Raw genomic sequence first — 27359 nt, forward strand, 5'->3', positions numbered from 1 at the left:
GGAAGCCCAGGTGCCTGTCCGGCCTCCCTCTGACACTTAAAGAGAATCATGCAAGAGAATCAGGCACCTAGTTTCTCGAGGGACTGTTTTCTCAGTTCTCCTAAAGATGCTACATTACATAGCTGGTTTGACAGACACTTGGTTGGTACTGGTGTGGGGCGGTGGGGGGTGGGAAAGGAATTTTGCCAGTATGCTGAGAAAGCTGTTGAGCATTATGGATGAAAGTTCTTTTTTCAAAGCCTCCTAATAAATATTTGGTATTTGTTGAAAGGCATTTTAGAGAATATACTGTAGTTAAATTTATTTTTTGCTAAGTTTCTAGCTCAAAGCTGTATTTTAACAAGTTCTTTCCCTCTTACCCGCATATCCACTCCCAATTACAGGTTATCCAGTGAATCCAGCAGCCAGTGGGCATTAGTGGTACAGTTCTGCAGGCTCCACAATATAAAACCGAGCACATCTTACCTTAGAGAATGTGCCAGAGCAAATGACTGGTTACAGTTTATTATTCATAGCCAGCTCCATAATCACCACCCAGAGGAGGTAAGCCACCGATTGTTCCTGGTTATTAAAGAAGACGAAATTGGAGCACTTCTCAGAAGACAGTGTTCTTTCTGTTGTATATCATAAGCTTTTGTTTGCTATGGTGACTATTTTTACTGAGATTTCTGTGGGTTGGCTTCAGACAAAGGACTAGTCATTACTACCAAAGAGCTGAAAGAAGAGTTTGTGTGACTCTAGATTGAATCTGGAAACTCACTCAGACATAACAAATGACTTTAAAATTGTATGGTCACTTCTGACATACAGTGGTCACTTCTGACAGTTCAGGGTGAGAAAGAACAAGTTTGCCTCTTTGTCCAACGTTTTTAGCTCCAGCTGAAATTGGAATTTGGTTGTCTTTTTTGATCATCGTCTAATATGTTTTTAGGTGAAATATCTTCTCCAGTATTTCAGCCCTGTTCTTCAGGACCACTTAAGACTGGCTTTTGAGAACTTGCCCTCAGTGTCCAACTCCAGAATGGACAGTGACCAAGTCTGCAACAGGTCCTCACAGGAACTCCAGAGACACAAAGAAGAGATGACAGATTTCTTTCAGATTCTGCTTCAGTGTTCAGAGGTGCCAGACTCCTGGTGCTGGCTCCTGGGAGAAGCAGTGAGACAAAAGGCCCCAATCCTCAGTGTCCTGGCCTCATGTCTCCAGGTGAGGATCTCAGAAAGCCTAAATTAAGGACTCAGAGGGCAGTAGAAAAAGCTGAAAGAAGACAGAGAAGGCTGACGTCAGGGAGGCTGTGAGGCAAGGGCAGTGAGGCTCCAGCGTGGGTTTGCAGGTCCCTGACACCTGTGCTTCTCCCACTTAGGCCCTGGGCCGTCTCGTGCGCTTCCTTGTGCCTTAACGTTCAGTAACTGAAGTGGTCAGAGCCCTGGCTCCGGGCTGGCAGTCACAGAGAAGGGTGCTTTGGTGGGCCGACCTCCTCTGCTCTCCTCTTGAGCAGGACGGGGGATGCTCGGAACAGTCCCTTGGTCAGCAGTTCTATGGAGAACAGGCTTGTTTTCTTACACTCAGTACTTCTCTGACCTCCACATAGATCCCCTCAGGCTTTTGGCCTTTTGGTCTACTGTACTCTGCAGGACAGCTTATAATAGTCCCTTGGTTGTTCATTAGAGTTTGTTTCATGTCTGAAGGCTTTTCAAGTCATCTTAACCAATTTAGTGAGGTGACTTGTTCTCAACAGGAAATACCCATCTGTAGTTGTAGCATTGCTGGAAGCTTCCTCAGTCAGGCAGGCCATGTGTAGTCGTTCCTTACTTTGAAGAGTTTTTTCCGCTGGCAGGATGCCAGTGCTGTCTCTTGTCTCTGTGTCTGGATCATCGCCTCTGTGGAGCCCCACGTTGCAGCTGAAGCAGTGGGACCCCTTCAGGACTCAGCGGAGGGCCACGTCTGGGGCCTGGAGGACCTCTCCGTCATCTGGAGGACATTGCTAACAAGGCAGAAGATCAGGACTCTCATCAGAGGTTTCCAGCTTTTCTTTAAGGTAGTGTTAGTTCATTTCTTTCCTCAGTCTAAAGGCCTTACTTCAGAATATCCACCATTGGCTTTTTCAATTATTCCTGTCACTGGGATTTTTTTTCCAAGCCAACAATAGACAGTGATACTAGAACTGTCACTTATTTAGCAAAGTGCTTTATATATATCATTTTAGTTGATTCTTACAATAATCCTGTGTAAAGTAGTATTTTATAAGGATGTTATGAAGTAATATTATCCTCATTTTACACAATGATATACCAAGGCTCACAGAGCTTAAGAAACATGCCCGGGGTCTCAAAATGCTTTAGTAAGTTGTTTACTTACGGTTCAGATCCATACTCTCCAATTCAAAAACTCCTATCCTCTGAACAGAAAGCTCCCATTGAAGTGATGGAATTGTGTTGACTGATGCCACAGACGAGCAGTAGTTCAGCAGGTCAGTGGAGCCCATCACCCAGGAGTGTGCGCTGGCCACGGTGTCTCAGCTGCGTCCAGTGGAGCGTCCGCTGCTCGTGTGTAGTGGACCAGGCACAGGACAGACAGAAAATGGGCTGTTGAGTAGGTGTGCCTGGCCTGAGGTCTTTTTTCCAGAAGGAAATATAAATTTAATTTCTGTTCTTTTTAACATAGATGATTTCACTTTACTATGAAGCTTTATTAATAGTTTTGTTTTACTGTAACCTCTCTTGTGTTGGCATTATTCATTGAGAAAATAGTATTAAATTTCAGGATTTTGTAACTTCATTCAAACTCTTCCTCAAAGGATTCCCCACTCCTGTTGATGATGGAGATGTATGAACTCTGTATGTTCTTCAAGAATTATAAGGAGGCTGAAGCTAAACTTGTGGAGTTCCAGCAGAGCCTTGAAACTGTAAGTTGGAATTATAGTAATCTTTCTCGCTGATCTGAAATTGACTAAAGTGGCCTCTTGTCTACTCAGAGTCAGGATATGACAACAGGTGAATAGCTGTTAACATGGCATGATTCATACTGAATCATTTATACCACTCCAGAGATGGAGAGGCAGGACAGGAGTTGCAGTGACCTTGCTTATAGCAGATCAGTTGCCATGGATGACAGGGAGGTTTCATCCAGTGTGCTAATGACCTCTGATCAGTGACCTCTGACCACTGACGCTGTAGCCAACCTCAGTGGAAAAGGAATTAATGGTGTCTGCTGTGGATGCTACAGAGGAGTGTGGTGGTTACATGGGCTGTGTTTTGCCAATCCAAAAACAACTTTGAGTGTGAAGGGGGTTTGATACTGCTTTTGTTCACTATGACAGAAAATAATGGCTTTTTCCATCAATACTTGTGGTTTCTGTCCAAATGATGCTGAACCTTATGGTTAATTTCAGGCTTTACCTATTCTGGTGCTTGTTTCGGGCCTGTTTAGCATGTGGAACTGAGTAACCCTATGGAAAAAAGAGGAACTTAGAAAAAAGGAAAAGAAATATGCCTTGGTCCTGCTTGGAGTTTTAGCACTTTTGCCCTCTATCCTAAAAGAGCTCTATGATAAATGAGACAAAACCATATACTGATTTTACCCAACAAATATATCACAATGGAATCTTAGTATAAGATTTTCCTCCCAATCATGTTCATCTTAACTATAGTGAAACTTCTTTAAAGTTTTATTATTTGAAAATATTGAATCGGTTATTCAAATACCCCTGAGGTTCCTAAATTACAGAAAATAGAGACATTCATTTCCTTGGTCTGTCACTCTCCACGACTGGAGCCATACCAGGTAACTTCTTTTTTTTTTAATTATTTTTTTAAATTGTGATAAAATGCATATAACATTTTTCATTTTAACTGATTTTAAGTGTATAGTTCAGTGGCATTAACTACATTCACATTATTGTACAACCATCACCACAACCATCCATCCTATAGCTTTTTTCATCTTGCAAAACTGAAATTTTATAGCCATTAAACAATAATTCCTCAGTCTCCCCTACCACTAGCCCCTGTCAATCACCATTCTACTTTCTGTGTTTATGATTTTGACTGCGTCCCTCATGGCAGTGGAATCATATAGTACTTTTCTTCTTGTGACTTGCTTATTTCACTAAACATAATATCCTCAAGATTCATCTATGTTGTAGCATGTGTCAGAATGTCCTTCCTTTTTGGTGCTAAATACAATTCCATTGTATTTGTATACCAATCTATTCATCTATCAGTAGACATTTGGGTAACGTCTTATGTTTTAGCTATTGCAACTAATACTGCCACGAACATGTTGTACAAATGTCTTGAGACTTTGCTTTCAATTTGTTTGGGTATCTACCTAGAAGTGTAATTGCTGGATGATAATGGGAATTCTATTTTTGGTATTTTGAGAAACTGCCCTACTATTTTCAATAGCAGCTGTACCATTGCCACCAACAGTACACAGGCTTCCGGTTTTCCACATACTCTTAAACACTTGTTGCTTTCTATTTTTTGGATAGCTGTCATCCTAACTGGTGTGAGAATGCTGTCTCGTTGTATTTTTGACTAGCATTCCCCTAATGATTAGTGATGCTGAACATCTTTTCATGTGCTTATTGGCCACTTATATATCTTCTTGGAAGAAACATCTGTTCAAGTCCTTTGCCCATTTTTTTATTTCAATTGTGTTTTGGTTGTTGAGTTTTAGGAATTCTCTACATATTCTGATACTGATCCCATAGCATACATATGATTTGCAAATATTTTCTCCCTTTTTGTGGGTAGCCTTTTTACTCTGTTGACCATGTCTTTTGATACACAAAATTGCTTAAATTTTCATGAAGTCCAGTTTGCATAGTTTTTTGTTGTTGTTACCTGTGCATGTGGTATCCTAGCCAAGAAATTACTGCCAAATCCAGTGTTGTGAAGCTCTTATGTTTTCTTCCAAGAGTTATAATTTTTTAGATGTTACATATTTAGGTCCTTGGTCTGTTTCAAGTGAATTTTTGTGTATGGATTAGGGTCCAACTTCCTTATTTTGCTTGTGGATACCCAGCTTTCCCAGCACCTTTTGTTGAAAAGACTGTTCTTTCTTCTTAAATGGTCTTGGCATCCTTGTCAAAAATAATTGGACCGTGTATGTGAGGGCTTATTTCTGGACTTTCCATTTTAAACCATTGGCTTATATGTCTTGGTTTGGCTATTTTGGTTAGTATAGTAGTTTTGTAGTACGTTTTGAAATCAGGAAGAGTGCTCTGCTGCTGCTGCTGCTGCTAAGTCGCTTCAGTCGTGTCCGACTCTGTGCAAAACCCCGTAGACGGCAGCCCACCAGGCTCTGCCGTCCCTGGGATTCTCCAGGCAAGAACACTGGAGTGGGTTGCCATTGCCTTCTCCATTGTGTGTTTAAAGTTTTTTTTCATGATTGTTTTGGCTATTCAGGGTCCCTTGAGATTCCATATGATTTTAGAATTTTCTGTTAAAAAAATGTCTTGGGGATCTTGATAGGAATTGCATTGAATTTGTAGATTTTGGGGATAGTAATAATATTTTAACTATGGTAGACCTACAATTTATAACCATAGAATGTATTTCCATTTATTTATGTCTTTAATTACTTTCAGTGGTGTTTTGTGGTTTTCATTGTACAGATCTTTTACCTCATTGGTTAAGTTTAATTCCTGAGTACTTTTATTCTTTATTTTTGGCTGTGCCATGTGGCATGTGGAATCTTAGTTCCCTGACAAGGGATTGGACCCACACCCTCTACCGTGGAAATCTTAACCACTGGACCAGAAGGAAAGTCCTATTTTTGATGCTATTGGAAATGGAAAGATTTTATAATTTCCTTTTCAGATTGCTCACTATTTGTATATAGAAATGTAGCTGATTTTTTGGTGTTGACTTTGTATCCTGCAACTTTGCTCATTTACTGTTAAGTTTTATGGTAGAATCTTGAGGATTTTCTATGTAAGATCATACCTGCAAACAGAGATAGTTTTATTTCTTCTTGTATGCCTTTGATTTCCTTTTCTTGCCTAAACCCTCTGGCTAGAACTTACCGAAATGTGTTGACTAGAAAGGGTGGAAGCAGGCATCCTTGTCTTGTTCTTCATCTTAGAGGAATGCTTTCAGTCTTGCACCACGGAGGATGACGTTTGTTGTGGCTTTTTCACGTGAGGGTTTTTTGGGTTTTTTTAAGTTTTGCTTATGTGTTTTTGGCTGTGCTAGGTCTTTGGTGCTGCACGTGAGCTTTCTCTAGTTGCGGACAGCAGGGCCTGCTGTCTGTCTGTGGGGTGTGGGCTTCTCCTTGCGGAGGACAGGCCGTAGGGGCCGTGGGCGTCCGTAGTTGCAGCATGTGGATTGGTGGCTGTGGTGCCCGGGCTTAGTTATTCCCTGGCATGTGGGATCTTCCTGGACCAGGGATGGGACCTGTGTCTCTTGCTTTGGCAAGCAGATTCTCAACCACTGGACCACCAGGGAAGCCCTCACGTGAGGTTTTTATTATGTGGAGGTCGTTTCCTTCTGTGCCTCGTTTGTTGAGTGTTTTCTTATCATGCAGTGGTGTTTTAATTTTGTCAGATGCCTTTTCTGCATCAATTGAGATGATCATGTGTTTTTTTTCCTTCATTCTGTTGAAAACTGTGATATGTACATTGAATTTTGTATGTTGAACCATTCTTGCATTCCAGAAATAAATTCTATTTGGCTGTGGTATACAGTCCTTTTAATATGCTGCTGAATTCATTTTGCCAGCCTTGTATTAAGGATTTTTGCATCGGTGTTTATAAGGGAGATTAGTCTGTAGTTTTCTTTTAGTGTCTTTATCTGTCTTTGGTATCAAGTTTATACTGGTTTCATAGACTAAGTTGAGAAGTGTTTTCTCTAGTTTTTTGAAAAAGTTTGAGGAGGACTGGTATCAATTCTTCTTTAAATGTTTGGTAGAATTCACCAGTAAACCCATTAGGTCCATGACTTTGCTTTGTTAGAAATTGGTTTTGGTTGGGAGATTTTGACTACTGATTAAATCTCCTTACTAGGAGATTTGGTCAGATTATCTAATTCTTTGTGATTTATTCTTGGTAGGTTTTGTGTTTCTAGGAATTTGTCCATTTCATCTCGGTTATCCAATTTATTGCCATACAATTGTTCATAGTACTCTCTTATAACTCTTTCTGTAGAATAGGTAGTAATGTCCCCACTTTTATTGCTGATTTGGTAATTTGAGTCTTCTTTCTTTAAAAGTTGTTTAATTTTCATAATTTTGTGAGTGTTCCAGTTTTCCTTCTGTTACTGACTTATAAATCATCCCATTGTTGTCAGAGAAGATACTTCATATGATATCTGTCTTTTAAAATCTGCTGCTGCTGCTGCTAAGTCGCTTCAGTCGTGTCCAACTCTGTGCGACCCTGTAGACGGCAGCCCACCAGGCTCCCCCGTCCCTGGGATTCTCCAGGCAAGAACACTGGAGTGGGTTGCCATTTCCTTCTCCAATTTTAAAATCTATTGAGACTTAATTACAGTTTAACATAAGTTCTCTCCTGAAAGATATGCCATGTGGACTTGAGAAGAATGTGTTTTTTATTGTTGTTGGATAGAGTATTCTGTGGATGTCTGTTAGATCTAGTTGGTTTTATGTGGAGTCCTCTGTTTCCTTCCTTGTCTCCTGCCAGCTTGTTCTGTTCATTACTGTCAGCAGAGCACAGGCGCCGTGGAGATGCTGCAGGTTAAGTTCCAGACAACAGCAGTGATGTGCACGTAGCAAAGTGCGTCGCAGGTGCTTTTCTTTCCTTGTGCAGTTACGTTTACACCGCAGTGTTGCTTGCTGAGTCTGCAGTGGAGTCATGTCTGCATTGGGAAGATCCCCTGGAGGAGGGAGTGGGAGTTCACCCACTCCACTACTCTTGCCTGGAGAATTCCATGGACAGAGGAGCCTGCTGGGCTGTAGTCCATGGGGTCACAAAGAGTTGGACATGACTGAGTGACTAACACTTTCACTACAGTTTCATATATATTTACAGACCTTAATTTTAAAAGTTTATTGCTAAAAAATTCTAACCATTATCTGAGCTTTCACTGAGTAATAACCCTTTTGTAATAGTAATATCAAAGATCACTATAGCAAATATAATAATAATTAAAAAGTTTGAAATACTGTGAGAATTACCAAGACATCACTGAGATTAAAAAGTAAACTAGTGCTTTTGGGAAAATGACGCTGACAGACTCGCTCAGCTTAGAGTCTCCATAACCCTTCAATTTGTAAAAATGCAGTATCTGCACAGCCCTGTAAAGCACAGCACAGTAAATGAAGTATGCCAGTATTGAGGTCTCCCACGATTATTGTGGAACCGTCTGTTTTTCCTTCAGTTCTATCAGTTTTTGCTTCGTGTATTTTGATGCTCTGTTATTGGATGTGTAAATGTTTATAATTGTTATGTTTTCTTGCTGTACTGAATGGCTTGCAAGTGCACATTGTCCTTTTCTGGTTCTTTTGACCTTTTTAACCTAAGGTCTGTTTGGTCTGATATTAGTACAGCCACCTCTGCTTTCTCTTGGTTGTTTACTATTTACACAGAATACCTTTTTCCATCTTTTCACTTTCAGCCTGTGTCTTTGGATCTCAAATTAAACTCTTGTAGACAATATACCATTTCTGTCCTTTATCGAGCCCATCTTGAAGAGATCTCTAGTCTTTCCCATTCTGTTGTTTTCCTCTATTTCTTTGCATTTATTGCTGAAGAAGGCTTTCTTATCTCTCCTTGCTATATTTTGGAACTCTGCGTTCAAATGGGAATATCTTTCCTTTTCTCCTTTGCATTTCTTTTCTTGGGGATGGTCTTGATCCCTGTCTCCTGTACAATGTCACGAACCTCCATCCATAGTTCATCAGGCAATCTGTCAGTTCTAGTCCCTTAAATCTATTTCTCACTTCCACTGTATAATCATTAGGGATTTGATTTAGGTCATACCTGAATGGTCTAGTGGTTTTTCCTGCTGCTGCTGCTGCTGCTAAGTCACTTCAGTCATGTCCGACTCTGTGCGACCCCATGGATGGCAGCCCACCAGGCTCCCCGTCCCTGGGATTCTCCAGGCAAGAACACTGGAGTGGGTTGCCATTTCTTTCTTCAATGCATGAAAGTGAAAAGTAAAAGTGAAGTCGCTCAGTCGTGTCTGACCCTCAGCGACCCCATGGACTGCAGCCTTCCAGGCTCCTCCATCCATGGGATTTGCCAGGCAAGAGTACTGGAGTGGGGTGCCATTGCCTGCTCCGAGTGGTTTTCCCTACTTTCTTCAATTTAAGTCTGAATTTGGCAATAAGGAGTTCATGATCTGAGCCACAGTCAGCTCCGGGTCTTGTTTTTGCTGACTGTATAGAGCTTCTCCATCTTTGGCTGCAGAGAAAATAGTAAGTCTGATTTTGGTGTTGACCATCTGGTGATGTCCATGTGTCTTCTCTTGTCTTGTTGGAAGAGGGTGTTTGCTATGACCAGTGCGTTCTCTTGGCAAAACTCTATTAGTCTTTGCCCTACCTCATTCCATATTCCAAGGCCAAATTTGCCTGTTACTCCAGGTGTTTCTTGACTTCCTACTTTTGCATTCCAGTCCCCTATAATGAAAAGGACATCTTTTTGGGGTGTTCTTTCCAAAAGGTCTTGTAGGTCTTCATAGAACCATTCTACTTTAGCTTCTTCAGCGTTACTGCTTGGAGCATAGGCTTGGATTACCGTGAATGGTTTGCCTTGGAAACGAACAGAGATCATTCTGTCGTTTTTGAGATTGCATTTAAGTACTGCATATCAGACTCTTTTGTTGACCATGATGGCTACTCCACTTCTTCTAAGGGATTCTTGCCCACAGTAGTAGAATAATGGTCATCTGAATTAAATTCACCCATTCCAGTCCATTTTAGTTCACTGATTACTAGAATGTCGACATTCACTCTTGCCGTCTCCTGTTTGACCACTTGAAATTTGCCTTGATTCATGGACCTGACATGCCAGGTTCCCATGCAGTATTGCTCTTTACAGCACTGGACCTGGACGTGGAACAACAGACCAGTTCCAAATAGGAAAAGGAGTACGTCAAGGCTGTATATTGTCACCCTGCTTATTTAACTTCTGTGCAGAGTACATCATGAGAAACGCTGGACTGGAAGAAGCACAAGCTGGAATCAGGACTGCCGGGAGAGATACTCTGGTTTCTCCTCAAAGCGTATAAATCTTTCGCCTTTTACTAAAGATTGCCGGGAGAAATATCAATAACCTCAGATATGCAGATGACACCACCCTTATGGCAGAAAGTGAAGAGGAACTAAAAAGCCTCTTGATGAAAGTGAAAGAGGAGAGTGAAAAAGTTGGCTTGAAGCTCAACATTCAGAAAACTAAGATCATGGCATCTGGTCCCATCACTTCATGGCAAATAGATGGGGAAACAGTGTCAGACTTTATTTTTTTAGGCTCCAAAATCACTGCAGATGGTGACTGCAGCCATGAAATTAAAAGACGCTTGACTCCTTGGAAGGAAAGTTATGACCAACCTAGATAGCATATTCAAAAGCAGAGATATTACTTTAACAACAAAGGTCTCTCTAGTCAAGGCTATGGTTTTTCCAGTGGTCATGTATGGATGTGAGAGTTGGACTGTGAAGAAGGCTGAGCGCCAAAGCATTGATGCTTTTGAACTGTGGTGTTGGAGAAAACTCTTGAGAGTCCCTTGGACTGCAAGGAGATCCAACCTGTCCATCCTAAAGGAGATTAGTCCTGGGTATTCATTGAAAGAACTGATGCTGAGGCTGAAACTCCAATACTTTGGCCACGTGATGCGAAGAGTTGACTCATTGGAAGAGACCCTGATGCTGGGAAGGATTGGGGGCAGGAGAAGAAGGGGACGACAGAGGATGAGACGGCTGGATGGCATCACCAACTCGATGCACATGAGTTTGGGTGAACTCCAGGAGTTGGTAATGGACAGGGAGGCCTGGCGTGCTGCGATTCATGGAGTCACAAAGAGTCGGACACGACTGAGCCACTAAACTAAACTGAACTGAGACAACATAAGTTGGATTGCATGTTTTCATCCATCTGCCAATCTCTGTCTTTTAATTGGAGAGTTTAATCTGTTTACATATGAAGTAATTACTGATAACGAAGGACTTCTATTGTTGTGCGATTTGTTTTCTGTATAACTTACAGCTTTTGTGTCCCTCATCTCTTGCATTAGTGTCCTTTTTTGTGTTTAGTTGATTTCTTTGTGTAGTAAAATGTTTACATTTCTTTCTCATTTCAGTTTGTGTCTATTCTATAGCTGTTTTCTTAGTTGTTACCATGGAAGTTACACTTAACATCCCAAAGTTACAACACTTTAACTTGAATTTTATAGAGGTTTAACTTTAGTAGCGGACAAACTACTACTTTACAGCACTGACCCCACTCCTGTTGGTTGTTGATGTCACAAAACTACATCTTAAACATTATGTGCCTGGAAACATAAACTAATATTTCTTTTCAAAGCATTAGTCTCTTAAATTATAAAGAAAACAAGATTTGGAATTATAGGTCAAAGTTACAGTAATATTAGCGTAAACTAATAATTGTTCTTTTTTCTTTAAATGTATTGGTCTCTTAAACTATACAGAAAACAAAAAGCTATTGCTGCCACAATACTGGCTTTTATAACTGGCCATTTATTTGCTTTTACTGAGCTCTTAGTTTCTCCACATGGCTTCGAGGTAGTGTCTAGTGTCCTTTTATTTTACCTTGCAGGACTCCCTTGAACACTTTCTGCAATGCAGGCCTAGTAGGCCCAGATTTCCCAGCTTTTTTAATCTGGGAATATCCTGATTTCTCCGTCACTTCTGAAGGGGAGTTTTGCCAGATACCATATTCTTTTTTCTTTTTTTTAAAGTAAGACATCTAATGTATTTTTAAAATTGATTTATTAATTTATTGTTGTGTTGATTTCTGCCATACATCTACATCAATCAGCCACAGGTTTAATTCCCCAACCAGGGATTGAACCCATGACCCCTGCAGTGGAAGTATAAAATCTTAACCACTGGACTGTCCCTTTAATGTCCTAATCTTTAATGTCTGGCTCCCAACGGAAAAAGCAAAAAAGAAGAGGGGGTTGAAAAGGGCACCAGCCTTTTAAATCCCCTGGAAGTCACTTCAGTTGAAGGGAGTAGAGCTTGCAACAGCAGTCAGTTCAGTTCAGTCACTCAGTCGTGTCCAGCTCTTTGCGACCCCATGTACCACAGCATGCCAGACCGCCCTGTCCATCACCAACTCCGGGAGTCTGCCCAAATCCACGTCCATTGAGTCGGTGATGCCATCTAACCATCTCATCTTCTGTCGTCCCCTTCTCCTCCTGCCCTCAATCTTTCCCAGCATCAGGGTCTTTTCAAATGAGTCAACTCTTCGCATCAGGTGGCCAAAGTATTGGAGTTTCAGCTTCAGCATCAGTCCTTCCAAAGAACACCCAGGACTGATCTCCTTTAGGATGGACTGGTTGGCTCTCCTTGCAGTCCAAGGGACTCTCAAGAGTCTTCTCCAACACCACAGTTCAAAAGCATCAATTCTTCGGCGCTCAGCTTTCTTTATAGTCCAACTCTCACATCCATACATGACCACTGGAAAAACCATAACCTTGACTATATGGACCTTTGTTGACAGAGTAATGTCTCTGCTTTTCAATACGTTGTCTGTAGGTTGGTCATAACTTTCCTTCCAAGGAGTAAGTGTCTTTTAATTTCATGGCTGCAGTCATCATCTGCCGTGATTTTGGAGCCCAAAAAAACAGTCTTCCACCGTTTCCCCATGTATTTGCCATGAAGTGATGGGACCAGATGATCTTAGTTTTCTGAATGTTGAGCTTCAAACCAACTTTTTCACTCATCAAGAGGCTCTTTAGTTCTTTGGTTTCTGCCATAAGGGTGGTGTCGTCTGCATATCTGAGGTTATTGATATTTCTCCCAGCAATCTTGATTCCAGCTTGTGCTTTCTCCAGTCCAGCGTTTCTCATGATGTACTCTGCATAGAAGGTAAATAAGCAGGGTGACAATATATAGCCTTGATGTACTCCTTTTCCTATTTGGAACCAGTCTGCTTGCAACAGTAGGGGAGGTGAAATATCAGTGTCTGCCTGCCTCTCTATTTGCACTGTGGTCAGAAGCGGCAAACAGAGCTCGTATCTTTGAAAGACCCAAGGTTCTTTATGCCACCCCTGCTGTCTCCTCGACACCAGGGGCGTGTAAACTGCTCCAGGAACACGTGCAGGCTGCCTTCCAGGTGGCTAGGAGGGAGAAGGAGATAGCTGCCACTGCGCTGGGGCCTGAAATGGACCAAAATTATCCACAGTTTATGTTGCAAGTTTTCCTCTGGAAGTTGTAAGGCTTTAGCAGACCCCAGCGTTCCAAAAGAGTTCCATGTTGCACAGATTCTGTGAAGTAATTGTCGTCTAGGTGACGAGACAGAATTCTGGTGTTTTAAATCTGCTGTTCTACACACAGACGTGTACAGTTTTTTTAAAAGGAATTTATTTTTTAGAGCAGTTTTGGTCCACAACAGAATTGAGAGGAATGTACAGAGATTTCCCGTGTACCTCCTGCTCCCACACAGGCGTGGCCTCGCCTGTTATCTGGACCACTCACCAGAATGATGTGTTACCAGGGATAAACCTACGATGACACATCCTAGTCACCCCCGCCCACAGTTTACCTTAGGGTTCACTCTTGCTGTACCTTCTTTGGGTATGTATTTCCACAAATGTGTATGACTTCAGCCCATGATTGCAGTGTGGACAGCGTGTTTTCACTGCCCTGAAAGTCCTCTGTGCGGCCTGTCCGTCCCTCCCCGCCCCAGTCATTGATAACCACTGTTGCTTTTACTGTCTGCACAGTTTGGCCTTTTCCAGAATATGGTAAATTGTAATACAGAATGTAGACTTTTTAGATTGCCTTCTAAATGTGTAACACACATTTAAGTTTCTTTTATGTCTTTTTCATGGCTTGATAGATCATTTCTTTTTAGTGTAGAATAATACCACGTTGTCTGGATATGCCAGTCCATTCACCCACTGCAGGACATCTTGGTTGCTTCCAAGTTTTAGCAGTTACGAAGCCAAAAACATTGCTCTAAACATGCACCTGCAGGTTTTTGGGTGGACGTTAAGTTTTCAGCTCATTTGGGAGAATACTAAGGAATACTCGGGTCATGTGGTCAGAGTGTGTTTAGTTTGGGGAGAGGCCACCAAACTGTCTTCCAAAACAGCTGTGCTGTTGTGCGTTCCCACCAGCAATGCAAGCGAGCTCCTGAGTCTCCATGTCCTTGCTAACCTCTGGTCTTGTCAGAGTCCAGACCTTGGCCATGCTAATAGGTATGTTGTGGTATCTCATTGTCGTCTCATTTTGCATTTCCCTGATGATGTATGGTATGGATCTTTTTCTCGTATGCTTATTAGCCATTTGTGTATGTTTTTGGTCAGGTGTCTATTAAGGTCTTTAGCCTATTTGTTTTAAATAGTGTTGTTTATTTTCTCCTTGTTTAGTTTGAAGAGCTCTTTGTGTATTTTGGGTAACAGTACCTTAAAATCAAATGTGTATGTTGCACATGTGTTTTCCAGGCTACGGCTTGTCATCTGATTCTCTTGACACTGTCTTTTGTAGGGCAGAGGTTTGTAATTTTATTGAAGTCCAGCTTATCAGTTATTCCTTTCATGGATTATTTCTTCGATATTTTATCTTGAAAAGGCATCACCACACGCAAGGTCATCTATGTTTCCTCCCATGTTAACTCCTAGGAGTTTCCTAGTTTTGCGTTTTACCCTTTGCTCCTCCAGGGTATACTCTTCCTCTTGCCTGTCTGCTCCTGCCTCAGCTGCTACTAAGGCTGAGTGCAGCTGTTCCGTCTTTGCCTCAGCTCTTTACTTCCATATGTTTCTTCGTTTAACCAGTTCCATCATCTGTCTGCTGTAGACCCTCTTCTTAGAGCAATAGAGGTAGGGAATCAAGGAAATAAAGACGAAGAAGTAATACTCTGATTCAGGCCTAGTGTAGCTGCTGCTTGGGGTCATCTTCCTGTTAACATTTGTAGCATTTGATTGAAATGACAAAAACTCAGGCTTAGTAATCTCAATTAGTAATTGAGATTCTTCTGTAATGAAAGTATAAACTATAAGCACACCAGTACAGCCAGCTCAGAAATGTTAAGCAAGTCTCTTTAAGAGGTCTTCACATGTGAATTTCAAATCTTCTGGACTCCAAGGCAGGCTTAGACCCTCTCTGAAGGAAGAAGCTGCCAAGTGAAGCATGTCTGGTTAATTTCAGTCACGCGCAGGGCTATAAGTTTGGCAGTCTCTGTCTTGGGGGTGTTTGCATTGCTTCACTCCATTCAATCTTTAGTTCTCTCTCCCTTTTTAAACTTTCACACACATAGCTCTCTACACCAGAATTTCCCACAAAAAAGACAAACTGCAAAGCTGGCAAAGAGGGTTTATATTTGCTACACCAGTTACTGCTGTCTGAAAAGGACCTGAAGGAAGCATCCTCCTTTGTGATGGGAGATGCCTTTGATGGGACCTTGGCTTTTTTAGACATTCCCAAGTTTGGGAGATTTTGATTTGCTGTTCCTGTGAAACCACTTTCCCTACCCCTCTCTTCTTTTTCATAGCTTGAGACAGCAGCCACAAGGGTCCCCACTGCCATCCCTGCGCCATGGCTGAAGGAGCACGTGTGTTTTCTTTTGAAGCTCATGCTGCAGCAGTGTAGCACCCAGTATGAGCTGGGGAGGCTCTTACAGCTGTTTGTTGGAATAGAGCATCTCTTCTCTGATGGTAAGCCAGTCCTTGCATTTAACTTGCTGCTAGAAGTTAGCATACTTAATCTTGAACATAGTTTAGAAGAGCATTCAGGAAGTTAAAACGCATGTGATCTAAAACATTGTAGGCAAGAACGTGGTGTGAAGAAGAGGTGACAGGAAACTTCACCCAAGGTTAAAGCATTTAAAACAGCACAACAGGGCGGGACGCAGCTAACGCGACTCTCCGGATTCTGGGCCAACAGCCAGGCTTCTCGGCCGCCGGCCTGCCCTGTCACTGCTTCTCTTTTCTCTGACGAGTGACCTTAATGTGTCGTCATTGCTCAAGGTCACCAACTTGTTTCAGGGATGCCTAAATCATTTTGAAGGTTTTAAGAGACAAATTGTGCTGATTTTTTGCAGATTCCTCTAGACATTGGCAGTCTCTAAGCTTATTGCTGATTGAATGAAACTAGTATTCCCTTATTTTCTTTTCTACTTTTTGAGAATTTCAAGTTTTTGTTGAGCGGTAATGTTACTCTTTTACACTAGATCCTAGTATTTTTCCACTCCCAGGGTTGGTTATTTTATCACATTTAAACTCCGGAAGCTCGCATTTGCACAGAACAGTGCTAGAATACCTGGGCTTCGTGCCAGTCTTGTAGGCTGTGCGAGCTTGAAGGAAAGGGGGGGTGTTTCCAACATGTATTATATACGAGCTACTTGTCAGTTACTGTGTAGATCCTTTTAGTATATTGTCATTGGTCTATAGTAACTTTAATTTTTTCAGAAATGAATTTCCTGTTTTCTTGCCAAAGTACCATATCTTAAAAGATTACAAAGATTGTCTGTGTTGTTAACCATTACCATAATGTCTTATTCACATAATTACATTGTTTTTATATAATATTTTTATGTGTATACCATGTATGTGCTTAGAGAAAAGAAATATGTTTTTTTTTTTTTTTAACTTACATTATATATCATGCCAGCATAGAAAGCCAGCACACCCATACTGGTGGTTATTACACAAGGTGTCTCCGTCCCTGGAATTAGCTACATCCCAGCACAGCCCAGCAGGTGACAGGGGGAGCAGGCCCTGTGGAATGGTTTACATGCCCCTTCTTTATCACAGGGCAGACGGAGGCTCTGTGTTACTCTATCTGAGAGTAGGCACAAACCGAACCACATAAATTATTGGCAGAGAATTCCTAGTGTTACTCAGGATAAGAATTTCTAGGGCAGATAAATATTGTATCATTTCACTTACATGTGGAGTCTAAAGAGTGAATGGACAAGCAGAACAAAACAGAAGCAGACTCACAGGTACCAAGAACAGACTGGTAGTTGCCGGAGGGAGGAGGGTGAGGGGATGGGCAGAGTAAGAAGAGGACTGAGAGGCACACACTCCCAGTTATAAAGGAAATGAGCCACAGGAGGCACTGGACAGCCTAGGGAATATAGTCAGTAAACGTGTAATAACTTTGTGTGGTGGCAGATAGTTACTGGATGTATCGTGGTAATTATTTTGTAATGTTCAGAAATGTCAGGGGCTTCCCTGGTGACTCACTGGTTAAGAATCCACCTGCCAATGCAGGAGACATGGGTTCGATCCCTGATCCAGGAAGATCCCACATGCTGGAGAGCAGCTAAGCCCGTGTGCCACGACTGTTGAGCCTGTGCTCCAGAGCCCACGTGCCACAGCTTCTGAAGCCCGCATACCCTAAAGCATCCACTCATGTAACAGAGAAGCCACCTCAGGGGAAGCCTGCACCCCGCAACCAAGAGAAGACCCTGCTTGCCACAATTAGAGAAGAACCCATGTGGCAACAGAGATACAGCACAGCCAAAAATAACTAACTAAATAAAAGAATTTAAATAATAAAGGTTAAAACAAATATCGAATCACTGTGTTGTACACCTGAAACTGACGTAATGTTGTAAGTCAATTATCGTTGGATTAACATTTCCTGGGGACATCACGAATTGCTTAGCTGGGTCTCCTTGGTGGACTGCATTAGGCAGATGTCTGGGAGAGCACACGGTGCTCCGTTCTGAATGCCAGGGAACCACATTAGAGTTCTGGCTATTGTCGAGCTGTCCTGCAGGTTATGTATGTTGATCCACATGATGCTTAACGTAAATGAATGAGTGAACAATCATAAAAAGAGATTTAAGGTAGAAAAATCTGGGAAAAGATGGAACTAACCTGAAAGGCCAAATCTTCCCAAGGTTAACTGAGTTGCTACTACAAAGTAGGCCACCAGCTTCTGCCTGGTGTGTAAAGGTAGAGTGCATGTGCTAATCTCTAATAGTTCTTACTACATAGGAGCTGCCTTTGGCTTCCTCTGCCAGCCAAGCAGAGTGGAGAAATAGGTTGTTGTTTTCCCTTTAAGCACAGTATTAGGTTAAATATACACATTCTCCCCTCATATTTAGTTGCTCTTGAAATGGCCATATCGGTATTTTGCTTCTGTTTTTTAATATTTCATTTTATTTTAATGCTTATATCTGCTTCTGTTTGGCACAGGTCCAGATGTGAAGAAGCTGTGTGTCCTTAGTCAGATTTTGAAGGATACACCCATAGCCATTAATCGTGCAATCATTACTAGCTACAGCCTTGAGAATTTTCAGCGTGAATGTAGGTCAGTTTTGGAAAAACTGGAGACAGACGGACTCTTTGCTTTGGCCAGGAGGGTAGCAGAACTAGCTGGGCTACCTGTGGACGACTTGGTAATTGAAGAGGTATCATTAGTCTTTTAAGTCTTTTAAAAACTGAGCTTTTTGAACCAGCATTATTTGGAGAATTCAGTGAAATATGTGACTTATCAGAGATTATAGTTTTTCACTTTTGACACACAGATTACTTTCAGAAATGGATGAGCCTGCAGTGCCCATTTTTGAGGAATGTTTGCTTTAATATAAAGTTAGCTTACAGGACATGCTTCAACTATATTGAATAGAATTAAATATAGTGTGGCTTCCTCTTGAACTTCATTCAATTAGATAAATTTAGAATTGTTTTTCATATTTTAACTTTCCATGTAAAACTTCCAGGATCACCTGTAGCCAAGTCCCATGTTCTCTAGTTTGATTTGGATTCTTACAAGTAGGGAGCATTAACATTTATGATACTTCTTTATCTAGGAAAAGCTAAGAATTGCTTTGCTCAATTTCACAGATAACACAGGAAATGCAGACCTTAAAGCACATTGACCAGTGGTCCCTGAAACAAGCACGAATTGACTTCTGGAAAAAATGTCATGAGAATTTTAAGAAAAATTCCGTTTCCAGCAGAGCAGCTTCTTCTTTTTTCTCAGCCCAGGCCCTGTGGGCAGGTGAGTGCCCCGCTGCAGGGGGTCCCAGCAGCGCCGAGGAGCGCCACCTGCTGCTCACGCTGGCAGGGCACTGGCTCGCCCGGGAGGACCCCGTGCCTTTGGAGGACCTGGAGGGCCTGGAGAAGCAGATCTGGCTCTGCCGTGTCGCCCAGCACACCCTCAGGGGGAGCCAGGAGGAAGGAGGGCCCAGAGCGCCTCAGCAGGCCTCAGCTGGAGGTGAACTTTCCTTTGATGGCTTAGCCAGTGAGTTTTCATTCTCTAACTTGGCTGTTCTGAACACATCAGAATACTTAGAACTTACTGGCTTTCCATCCAGAGATATTTGTGACAATGAACTGAACTGGAAGGAGCAGGCATCCCTTAACTGTTTGATCGGGCGCCTGCTGGATGACGGCTGTGTGCACGAAGCAAGCCGAGCGTGCCGGTATTTTCGTTTCTATCACCAAGACGTCGCCTTGGTGTTGCACTGCAGAGCTCTGGCTTCAGGGGAGGCTAGTGTGGACGACCTGCACCCGGAGATCCTCGCGCTTTTACGAAGTACTGAGCTTCCTGAGGAAGAAGAGGAAGCTGGTATCCCCCTAAGGAAAGTCCAGAGCAGTAAGTGAAGGTCATGCTGCTGCCTCCTGTGAGGTGCCATTTGGCATTCTCTCCAGGTAGAAAGAGACTTTTGACACACCAGTTACACAAAGTTAAGGGTAATCCATAAACTAGGTAATTAACTACTCAATGAAGTAGAAACACCTGTATCTTTAATTAGCTATGTAGCAAGATTAGAGGGAATCTATCTGATTTACAATTAATTCACTGAAATTTACTCTATGTAAATAATCATGTTTCCAATTGTACATGATCACATTTAGAATTATGGGTGATTTTTTACATTAAGCTTAAATTCTGTGATCTTGCTAAAGTCACTTATCCTAAGAGTTTTCTTGTAGATTCCTTGGGATTTTCTATGGAGACAGTCATATCTGCAAACAGAGGCGGTTCTATTTCCTTCTTTCCAATCTCTTTACCTTATTAATTATTCTTGATTTATTGTACTAGCAAGGACTTCCATCCTTGCCTTGTTACTGGTCTTAAGGAGGAGGCGTTTAGCCTTTCATCATTAAGTATTAGATTAAGATTTTTGAAGATACCTTTGTCGTGTTGAGGGAGTTCTATTCCTAATTTGCTGAGAGTTTTTATCATGAATCATTGTTGAATTTTGTCTTTTTTTCCTTCATCCATTGGTATGATTGTGATTTCTTCTTCTCTAGACTAGTAGTACAGTGCGTGTGTGTGATAAGTCACTTCAGTCCTGTCCGACTCTTTGCAGCCCTAGGGACTGTAGCTCACCAGGCTCCTCTGTTCATGGGGATTCTTCAGCCAAGAATACTGGAGTGGGTTGCCGTGTCCTCCTCCAGGGGATCTTCCTGACCCAGGGATTGAAACCATCCATGTCTCACATCTCCTGCCTTGGCAGGCAGATTCTTCATCACTGGCAGCACCTGGGAAGCCCCAGTAATACAGTAGATTACATTAATTGATTTTTTAAAATACTGAACCAGCTTTTTGTATTCCTAGGGAAAAGCTCACTTGGTTAGGGTACATTATTCTTTTTGATATATTACTGGAATCAGCTTACTTTGTTGAGAATGTTTACATTTATGTGCAAGAAGAATATTGATCTGTACTCTCCTTTTTCATACTCTCTTTGGTTTTTGCATCAGAGTAATGGCTGGATGGCATCACCGACTCGATGGACGTGAGTCTGAGTGAGCTCCAGGAGTTGGTGATGGACAGGGAGGCCTGGCGTGCCGCGATTCATGCGGTCGCAAAGAGTCGGACACGACTGAGTGACTGAACTGAATGCCAGTTTCATGAGTTGGAAAGTTTCCCTCCTCTTCTGTTTTCTAGAAAACTTTGTATGGAATTGGTGTTATTTCTTCTTCAAATGTTCAATAGAATTTAGCAGTAAAACCATCTAAACCTGGAGATTTTTGTTTTGGAAGATTTTTAACTACAAATTTAATTTATTTCACAGTTATATGACTAATCAGGTTATTATTATTTTTTTTTTTATCTTGGGTGGGTTTTGGTAGTTTGTGTTTTTTGAGGAACCCTTCTTTTCTTGCCTTTGGGTTATTTTAACAGTTTTTAGTCTTCCATTTTAATTTGGGATTTTGACTATATAGCTTTGCATAGTTGTTTTTTTTTAATTGGTTGCTTTAAGGGTTGCATTAAACATTTGTAACTTTTCACAGTCTACTTAAAATCATGTTTTCTCACCTCAACTGCAGGTTAGAAACCTTGTGGGTCACTTTACTTCTCTCCCTTTATGTCCAGGTTGCCTTATTATGTAACTCGTATGTACATTGAAAATATCATCAAACAGTGCTAATTTTTTTTGTTTTCAACTGAAAAATGTTTTAACAGACTTGAGAGTTTATTATTAGTATATTTACTCAGATATTTAGTCTTTTTTTTTTTTTTAATTTCTTAATCTTTTGGCCATACTGCATGGCATATGGGAGCTTAGTTTCCTGACCAGGGATTGAACTTGTGCCCTTCTGCATTGGAAGTACAGAGTCCCTGCTGGACTGCCAGGGGAGTTCAGATATTTACAGTTTTTGTTGCTCTTCCTTCATTTCCGATGTGCCGAGTTTCCTTCTGGCTCCTTTTCCCATCTGTTTGAAGGACTGCCTGTAGTAACTTTTTGAGAGTTGTCTGTTAGAAGCAGATTGTTTCAGTTTTTTTACTTCATCAGTTTTTTGTTCATCTGAGAATGTCTCTGTTACACCTTCAATTCCTGAAGGCTGATTTTTTGCTGGATATAGAACATTTACTCTTTTCTTTCCACACTTAAGTGTTCTGCCACTTCTTTTTGACCCGTGTGGTATTTGATAAATAATCTGCAGTCATCTGAATTGTTGTTCCCCTATAGACGATATATTTTTCTCTTGTGGCTCTCAAGACTTTTTTTTTCTGTCTTTTCAGCAGTTTGATTTTTGGCCAGGAGGTGGTGTGGGTTATGCTGTTTGAGCTTCTTAAGCATGTAGGTTTATCAAATTTAGGTAGTTTTCGGACATCGTTTTTAAAAAGTTTTTGTTCAGCACCATACTCATACTGCTCTCCTCCTGGGACTCCAGTGACACGACTCTTAGAATGTTACTGTCTCAAAAGTCCCCAAGGCTTTGTTCAGCTTTTTCAATTTTTCTTTCTCTATTCGTCTGTCTTCATTTTCACTGACTCTGGCATTTCTATTCTGTTAGTTTTTATTTCTGTGATTTTTAAATTTCAGTTCTAAAATTTCCTTTTTATTCCTTATACCTTTTATTTCTTTGCTAAGACTTTGTTTTTCTGTTTAAGTTGTGAGCATTCGTAACTGCTTGTTGGAACATTTGTAGTAGCGGTTTTAAAGTCTTTCAGGTAATTTCAGCAGTCACGTCATTTTAGTACTGAGTTTCAGCATTTCTTTTCTTACATGAGTTGTGCTTGTCCTGTATTTTTGTATGCTGAATAATTTTGTGTTGTATCTTGGACATTTTGAGTAGTATGTTATGAGATATTGGATCTTGTTTAAATCCTATGAAGAATGTTGATATATTTATAGCAGGCAATTGACCTGGCTAGGTTCAAACTACAAGTGCCAACCCACTTTTTGTGGGCTGTGGTTCTAACATCCATTTTCAGTTTCTTTGTGGTGCTATTCACATCCATCCTGTGCGTGCCATCCTGTGCTCGGTCTGCAGCCTGAGTAGTGATCTGTCTGTTGATTCACTCCTCCGAGTCTTTGTTGGTCAGGACCAGATGCATAATGCAGAGCCAGGAATGGGTGGCCCCTGATGTTTATGAACAGCTTTATTGTGTTGCGTTCCTCAGTCTTTCTCCCGGGCACTTGCTGGTTGCCTGCGGCTCCCCTCTTCAGTCTTCTGGCCAAAGCTGGAGTTCCCAGTTGCCCCATTCTGTCATACACTTTCCTAACTGCCTGCGTCTTGGGCCAGCCAACAGGCTAATGCGAAAAAAGAGCAGGGATTCACTCTGCCTGCTTAGGACCGAGCACTTCTGTTCTGAAAAGAAGGTCCCTTTCTGAATTTTGGCTCTTGCCAGCTGCCGCTGCAGCCTGCCCACCACAGCTAAGGGGTTGCTTAGAGCCCAGAGATGATGGGTGCTCCTGGGAGTTCCCACTCCTTGAGCCTCTTCTAGAGGACGTCTCCTGAAGTGCTCTTTCTCTCTGTGAGCCGCAGTGATGGGTTCTGGGTTTTAGGCAGCACTGCATTCAGTCTGGAGGTTACTAGCAGGGAGACAATGGAAGCACAGGTTATAGTCAACCCACCTGCTACTGTTGACTTTCCAGAGTCTTCATAGAGGGCTCCATGCCCTGGATCTAGGTTGTATGTTGAGTTCAGTGGGAGAGACCTAGAAATGGACACCCTAATGAAGGATTTTAAGTAGGGAAATAACATGGTCTGAGTTGCTTTTTATTTTTTTGTGTTTAAAGTATATTTTTTAAAAAATAATATCTTAAATGCAAAAGTATTGTATTCTTGTATATTTTTTTTTTTTTTTTTTTTTAACCGCCGCCGCCTGGGCGCGCCCGCCGCCCGGCCCCGCGCTCTGTGAGAGGCGGCCCGGGCTCGCGCCCCCGCTCCCGCCGCCGCCGCCGCCTCTGGGCTGGAGCGGCCGCCGCCTCGTCACCATGAACCCCGGAGCCGCGCCCGGGAGAGCCGCGCAAGGAGAGGCGGAGCGGGAGGCCGGGCGCCGCGGGAAGCGGGAGCGGGCGAGGGGGAAGGAGCAAGCGAGGAGCCTGTATTCTTGTATATTTTTTAAAAATATCTTAAATGCAAAAGTATTGTATTCTTAATGTAACAAATCACACAATACAGAAGTCATAAAGTAGAAAAGTGAAAGTTATTTACCCATTCAACACCGCCCCCACCGACTTCCCCAGAGCAGCATCTTGTCCCTGCTCGGTGTGCGTTGTTCTCTGTGTGTGGGCTTGCACGCGTGCGGACGTGCGTGCTGTCAGTACAGAGAGCGGAGCCTCGTTCTTCTAGTGGCCGCAGAGTACTGTATGAATGTATATGATTTTTTAACAATGGTTCACTGATACACACTTGAAATTTTTCAGTTTTGTTTTTGCTATTAGGAACAGTGTCATGTAAATATTCTTTCCTACTTTTTTCCCCTAATTGGAAACCCTTTATTAAACTGAAGTTTTATTGTAGGCTAAGAGCTTTTTTTAAATTATTTTTATTTTAAAGAGAAACCAGGAATGGCTTTTACTGTTACTGTGCCTTTAAGAGATCTATCAGATGATCCTTGATTTTTTTGATCTGCATTTTATAACACAAAGGACACCAAGTTTGTGAGGCTGAACTGGGAGCGGGGAGACTGGCAGCAGGAGACGGGAGCAGCTCTTAGATGCATGGGGTGAAGGCTGGACGCCAGGCAGTGACCACAGAGATGTTCTGAGATACAGTCAGGTGGACCTGTGACTGAGCTGATAGAAGGGGAAAGTGGGAGGGAATGTGTGTGGGGGAGAGTTTGGCAGGCATCTTTGATGGTCTTTAGTATGTGTGTTAGGTGGCTTTGAGTCTTTTTTAGCCTATGAGACCTTCAAAGTATCCTGGGCTGGGGTTTCCTGGAAGAAGGCAATGACAGAAGGTAAGTGGGGCGTGAGCCCTGTTAGAAGTGGTCCCAGACCCGGGGTAGTCAGTGGGGCGCAGTGAAGGAAGCTGTGAGCAGAGAGGCAGAGTCGTGGGGGCCAAGGAGAGGCCTTGAAAGCCCCCCACAGACCTGTGTTTGCTTCCAGCTTCCAGTCTGGACAGTTGGTCGTTAGTGATGCTGCCCCCCGCAGACGAAGTGGTGACGAACCTGGAAACTCTGACAAGCAAGTGCCTCCACGGGAAGAACTACTGCCGGCAGGTCCTCTGTCTCTATGAGCTCGCCAAGGTGCGCGCCAGCGGGGCCTCCACGGGGAGCTGCCTCGGGGGGGTGGGGGGCAGTTGGGACGTTGCCCAGTCAGCTTGTCAGTGATGACCCTGACCTGGAGGGAGAGCTCTTGTCAGTGTGTTGGCCCCTGTAAGTCCACCCCCTGAACCATAGAGGGGAGCTCGCCACATGGGACAGAGCCCAAAATTTCAAGTTTTTAAAATAAACTTGAATGTAAAGACAGGAGCCAAAGCAGCCAGCAGTTGTTTTGGCTTTGTGCTGATTGAGGGAGAAAAAGATTTGATTCGAAATGGAGTGGAAGACTGCGAGAGAAGCTAGCCGAGTGCTGAAAGCCCTGCCTTGGACAAAGCGCAGAGACGTCTTTGGAAATTAAGATTTCCTGCTGCCATGGGAACAGTAAAGAAGGGCTCTGCCTTTTATTTAGGCTTCATGACATTTGAAAAGCTCAATATTCAGTGAGAGAGAGTAAGTCACCTGATGATTTCTGAAGACAAACCTTTCTCTTGCTTGGATTTAGCTCATTGGCAAAGTGATAGAAGGGACTCGAAAAACAGGTTTCCTTCTCGTAAGCTTCCTGCTCAGGGTGAGGGATCTTGAAGCTCAGAAAACCACGGTGTCGGTCCACATCAGATTTTGGGAAGGGTGGTGTTCTGCTGCCTTTTGCCTGGCTCCTCATGATGGCGTGGATTGGCTCTGCCTCCCTCTCAGGAGCTGGGCTGTTCCTACGCAGACGTTGCTGCCCAGGATGGTGAGGCCGTGCTCCGGGCCATCTTGGCTTCTCAGCAGCCTAATCGATGCAAGCGAGCTCAAGCCTTCATCAGCACCCAGGGCCTCAGGCCAGACACAGTGGCTGAACTTGTGGCTGAAGAGGTGACCCGGGAGCTGCTGACACCGTCGGAGGGAACAGGTGCCCTACTCCCAGGCCTCCCTGGCCTTTCAGACCACTCTCTCCAGCTCCCCACATTCAGGAATTGATTTATGTTCATGTATATCTTGTATGCTGTCCTGTATGCCAGGTTGCACTTGAAACACACTACATTTATTTTCTCCTTTAAAAATATTTATTTACTTGTTTATTTTTGGCCGTGTTGGGTCTTCATTGCTGCGTGCGGGCTTCAGAGCGCGAGGTCTCCTCTAGTTGGACGGCACGGGCTTCTCTTCGTGGTGGCTTTTCTCTTGTTGCGGAACATGGGCTCTGGGCGCATGGGCTTCAGTATCGCTGCACGTGGGCTCCGTAGTTGGAGCTCATGACTCGGCAGCTGTGATGAGTGCACAGGCTTAGCTGCCCCGTGCCACATGGGGTCTCCCAGGACCAGGGGTCAGACCAGCGTCTGCTGCAGTGCGAGGTGGCTTCTTAACTGCTGGACGCCAGGGAGGCCCTGCGTTAATTTCCCTGCTGTTGCTTTTTGTTCATTGCTTTAGGGTTATATTTAGAGTGACAGTGCCCTTCTCTGAGCTGATGAGCCCTTGCTGTCCTGCACGAGGGCGTCTCGCCTGCAGCACTGGAGGGCAGCTGCCCGGGGAGCTCCCTCGGCGTGGCCTCCTGCCCTGGGGCTCCTGTCTTCCTCTGATCTCTCACACGGTCAAACTAGCACCTTTCTCCACACCTTCCGATACAGGACACAGGCAGGTGTTCGCCCCAGCAGAGGAGAGCCAGACGTTTCTTCAGCTGACTGCTTTGTGTCAAGACCGCACCTTGGTGGGCATGAAGCTGTTGGAGAAGATTTCCTCTGTTCCCCACGGGGAGCTGTCTTGCAGTGAGTTTTTGGCCATCTTCTTAAATGTTTTGGGCCCGAGCAGGTCACTGAGAAGTCTTCTGTTTGGATCCTTGTTCCTTGTCTGGGTCCCTCCTCCTCCACTATTGTCTATAAGTTCTTAGTAGAAAGCCGTAAGTTCAGTGAGAAGTTAGAAAATACATATGGAAATGCAGCTCAAAATTTAAAATCACACCAAAAAGTAACCTTTTCCCATTTGGTATATTTAGCTTATTTTATTCTTACATTACCCTGCAAAATGGCTGCTAGTGTCGCCATTTTAGAAGAAGGAAACTGAAGCTTTAGAGAAGTTGATTAATTTCTAACCTATTATGTGACACAGCTGCCACTTGAACACTGCTGTGTGATCTCACAGCCTGCTCATTCTCAGTGTCGTTGGGCTCATTCAGTAGTGTGTGTCCCTCTCATCTTTTTCTGTGCAAGTCCATAGGTTTTTTTTTTATGGCATTATACTGTGGATACTACTTATAATTATGAATATGCTATCATTAATATCTTTCCATGACACTGACTATTCTACATAATTTTTAATGGTTACACAGTATTTC

At 42.8% G+C, this 27359-nt stretch overlaps 1 protein-coding gene and 1 pseudogene across 5 annotated transcripts in view; both read left to right on the plus strand.

Annotated features, from left to right (window-relative positions):
• SPG11 (SPG11 vesicle trafficking associated, spatacsin) overlaps positions 1–27359 on the plus strand; it is a 77206-nt gene that overhangs the window by 41944 nt on the left and 7903 nt on the right. For 4 of the 5 annotated variants that reach the window (XM_086319087.1, XM_086319085.1, XM_086319086.1 and 1 more), the window contains 10 exons: positions 384–543; positions 932–1204; positions 1836–2036; positions 2796–2903; positions 15636–15798; positions 18292–18506; positions 18943–19696; positions 24897–25036; positions 25745–25943; positions 26656–26793. In XM_086319087.1, coding sequence (XP_086175213.1) covers positions 384–543; positions 932–1204; positions 1836–2036; positions 2796–2903; positions 15636–15798; positions 18292–18506; positions 18943–19696; positions 24897–25036; positions 25745–25943; positions 26656–26793 — 2351 coding nt within the window. Of the gene's footprint in view, positions 1–383; positions 544–931; positions 1205–1835; positions 2037–2404; positions 2469–2795; positions 2904–15635; positions 15799–18291; positions 18507–18942; positions 19697–24896; positions 25037–25744; positions 25944–26655; positions 26794–27359 lie in introns of those variants that run through there. The other variant, XR_015133796.1, reaches the window with a different exon arrangement.
• Positions 10166–10233, plus strand: LOC147363829 (U5 spliceosomal RNA; annotated as a pseudogene).

Source organism: Bos grunniens, chromosome 10 (genome assembly GCF_055505025.1).
Source record: "Bos grunniens cultivar Pamir isolate PY7600 chromosome 10, Bosgru_T2T1.0, whole genome shotgun sequence".
Lineage (NCBI taxonomy): Eukaryota > Metazoa > Chordata > Mammalia > Artiodactyla > Bovidae > Bos > Bos grunniens.